The 3,125-nt window shown below is 58.5% G+C and overlaps 1 protein-coding gene across 1 annotated transcript in view; it reads right to left on the bottom strand.

The window, feature by feature from the left end:
* The window catches only part of LOC108510202 (spectrin beta chain, non-erythrocytic 4-like), a 9,996-nt gene extending 7,098 nt beyond the window's left edge, over positions 1 to 2,898 (bottom strand). The window contains exons 1-4 of the mRNA XM_017839883.1: positions 2,893 to 2,898; positions 2,413 to 2,715; positions 1,683 to 1,833; positions 226 to 843 (exon numbers count right to left, since the gene is read on the bottom strand). Of these exons, the coding sequence (XP_017695372.1) occupies positions 226 to 843; positions 1,683 to 1,833; positions 2,413 to 2,715; positions 2,893 to 2,898 (1,078 nt within the window). The remainder of the gene's footprint in view (positions 1 to 225; positions 844 to 1,682; positions 1,834 to 2,412; positions 2,716 to 2,892) is intronic.
* Between the last annotated feature and the right edge of the window lie 227 nt (positions 2,899 to 3,125).

Raw genomic sequence — 3,125 nt, 5'->3', positions numbered from 1 at the left:
CCACCCCTTCCCTGGTCAAGGAGGTCCCACCACCCCTTCCCTGGTCAAGGAGGTCCCAGCACCCCTTCCCCAGCCAAGGAGGGGTCCAGTTGAAGACCGCGCCTCTAACTCCGCCTCGACTCCACCTGTCACGAACATTATAACTGGATGCTGCAATATCACGAATATTCGTGAAAAGCGACGTCGTCCCTTAGCAAAAATCGTACAAACATCCAGCTGTTCAACTGCCGCTGCTCGAAGACTCAAGCTCTGTCTCTGAGCAGTTCCGCCGCGCCTGTTTGGGGCATAAAACGGGCGTCACCTGGGTGGAGTAGTCGTCGTGGCCGAAGTCGTCGCTGGACACGATGCGGTAGGCGTCCTGCAGCCACGCCACCAGGTCGTCCGTCTCGGCGCTGAACTGGAAGAAGTTCAGGGCGTCCTCCAGGCGCTGCTGGTGGAGCCCCGTGACCTCCTCCAGCTTCTTCCAGCGCAGGCAAACCTCCCGCATCTTCTCCTGGATGCCCGCGGGGCCGAAGGACTTCTTGGCCAGGATCTTCTCGCCTTTCTTCATGGTCTGGTGGAGGAGGGCGCGCCGGTTGCCCAGCTCGCCCAGCATGGTCTTGTGCTTGGTGGTCAAGGTGAGGACGCTGCTGAGGTCGCGGCCGCAGGTCTTGGCGGCCAAGATCTTCTCCTTCTCGCGGATCCAGGCCTCGGCCTCCTCCATCTCCTGGAAGAAGGTCCAGAGCTGGCGGGAATCCTCCAGCTCCTTCCGCCTCTTGGCCGCCAGCTCCTCCAGCTCCTCCAGGCACGTCTGGACGTGGTTGACCCGGTTGCAGATGATCTGGGGGTCGCAGGGTTGGTAACCTGGGCCGAGACAAGAGGTTTAGATGTTGGAAGGGGTGACCAGGGAGGTGGTGGAGTCACCAACCTTGGAGGAGACCCCTTGGGTTGACCCTTCTTCTGTGGTCCACCACGACCTTGGGGGGACCTTTCTGTGGTCTACCAAGATCTCGGGTTGACTCTTCCATGGTCCACCAAGACCTTGGGGCGACCTTTCAACTAAGACTTTGGGTTGACCCTTCCATGGTCTATCAAGATCTCAGATTGATCCTCCCATGGTCCACTAGACCGTGGGTTGACCTTTATGTGGTTCACCAAGACCTCAGATTGACCCTTCCATGGTCCACTAGACCCTCGGTTGACCTTTCTGTGGCTCACCAAGACCATGGGTTGACCCTTCTTCCCTGGTCCACCATGACCTTGGGTCAACCTTTCCGTGGTCTATCAAGACCTTGCGTTGACCATCCCATGGTCTATCAAGACCTTGAGTTGACCATCCCATGGTCCATCAAGACCTCGGGTTGATCTTTCTTTCATGGTCTACCAAGACTTTGGGTTGACCATTCCATGGTCAACCAAGACCTTGGGTTGACTTTTCTGTGGTCCACCAAGATCTTGGCTTGACCCTTCCATGGTCAACCAAGTTCTTGGGTTGACCTTTCAACCAAGACTTCGGGTTGACCCTTCCAAGGTCCACCAAGATCTTGGCTTGACCCTTCCATGGTCAAGGCTTGAACCTTCTTCTACGGTCCACCAAGATCTCCTGTTGCCCATTCCATGGCCTACCAAGACCTTGGCTTGACCCTTCCCAAGGAGCCCCTGCCGGTGCCCACCCCGGTGCCCACCCCGGTGCCCCCCGTTACCCTCCAGCTCCGAGAACTTGAGGGCGGCGGCGTTGAGGGCCTGGACGCGCTCGGTCTGGGCGGAGATGTCGGCCTCCAGCAGCCCGTGCTTCTGCAGGAGGTCCTCCACCTCCAGCAGGTGCTTCCCCAGGTCCTTGGAGACCAGGAGAACCTGGAAGAGAACAAGAGAAACCCTTCTATGGTCCACCAAGACCTTGGGTTGACCCTTCTTCCATCATCCACTGAGACCTCAGCTTGGCCATTCCATGGTCTACCAAGACCTTGGGTTGACCTTTCTGTGGTCTACAAGACCTTGGTTGACCCCTCTTCCATCATCCACCAAGACCTCAGCTTGGCCATTCCATGGTCTACCAAGACCTTGGGTTGACCTTTCTTCCATCATCTACCAAGACCTTGACTTGACCCTTCTTCCATGGTCCACCAAGACCTTGGGTTGACCAAGACTTTGGGTTGACCCTTCCATGGCCTACCAAGACCTTGGGTTGATCTTCTTCCATCATCCACCAAGACCTCAGGTTGACCATTCAAGACCTTGGGTTGACTCTTTTTCCATGGTCCACCAAGACCTCAGCTTGGCCATTCCATGGTCTACCAAGACCTTGGGTTGACCCTTCTTCCATGGTCCACCAAGACCTCGGTTGACTCTTCTTCCATGGCCCCCCAAGCCCTCAACTCGGCCATTCCATCGGGTCCCGGAGCCGCCCCCCCGCGTCCTCCCCGGCTGCCCTACCTGCATCTCCTCCATCCAGTCGATCATGTAGACCATCTCCTGGAAGATCTTCTGCAGGGCCAAGTTCTGCTCGAGGCGGGCGCGGCGGGCGCGGACCAGCTCGGTCAGGAGGCCCCACTGCCTCAGGATGTTGTCCTTCTGGGCGCTGATCCTCTTGGTGTCGTAGTAGCCCTCGGACTCCATCTCCAGGGCCAGCTCCACCACCACCTGGATGCGCTCCTGGTACGAGGAGATGTCGGCCTCGATGGCCTCGTGCTTCTTCATGGCCGCCTCCACCGCCGGCAGGTCGTAGCCGAAGTTGTCCTGCGGTGGGGGGAGGTGACAGTGGGTGGGTTGGAGACCTCGCCGGTCAAGGAGGAGCAGGATGAGGTCCCAACACCCCTTCCCTGGTCAAGGAGGTCCCAACACCCCTTCCCCAGTCAAGGAGGAGCGGGATGAGGTCCCAACATCCCTTCCCTGGTCAAGGAGGTCCCACCAGACCTTCATGGTCAAGGAGGTCCCACCACCCCTTCCATGCTCAAGGAGGAGCAGGATGAGGTCCCATCGTCCCTTTCCTGGTCAAGGAGGTCCCACTAGACCTTCATGGTCAAGGAGGTCCCACCACCCCTTCCATGCTCAAGGAGGAGCAGGATGAGGTCCCATCGTCCCTTTCCTGGTCAAGGAGGTCCCACTAGACCTTCATGGTCAAGGAGGTCCCACCACCCCTCCCCAAT

The sequence above is a fragment of the Lepidothrix coronata genome, unplaced genomic scaffold (genome assembly GCF_001604755.1).
Source record: "Lepidothrix coronata isolate B3197 unplaced genomic scaffold, Lepidothrix_coronata-1.0 Scaffold534, whole genome shotgun sequence".
NCBI classification, from domain to species: Eukaryota; Metazoa; Chordata; class Aves; order Passeriformes; family Pipridae; genus Lepidothrix; species Lepidothrix coronata.
The sequence above is the reverse complement of the archived record's forward strand: the minus strand, read 5'-3'. Positions and strand labels throughout refer to the sequence as shown.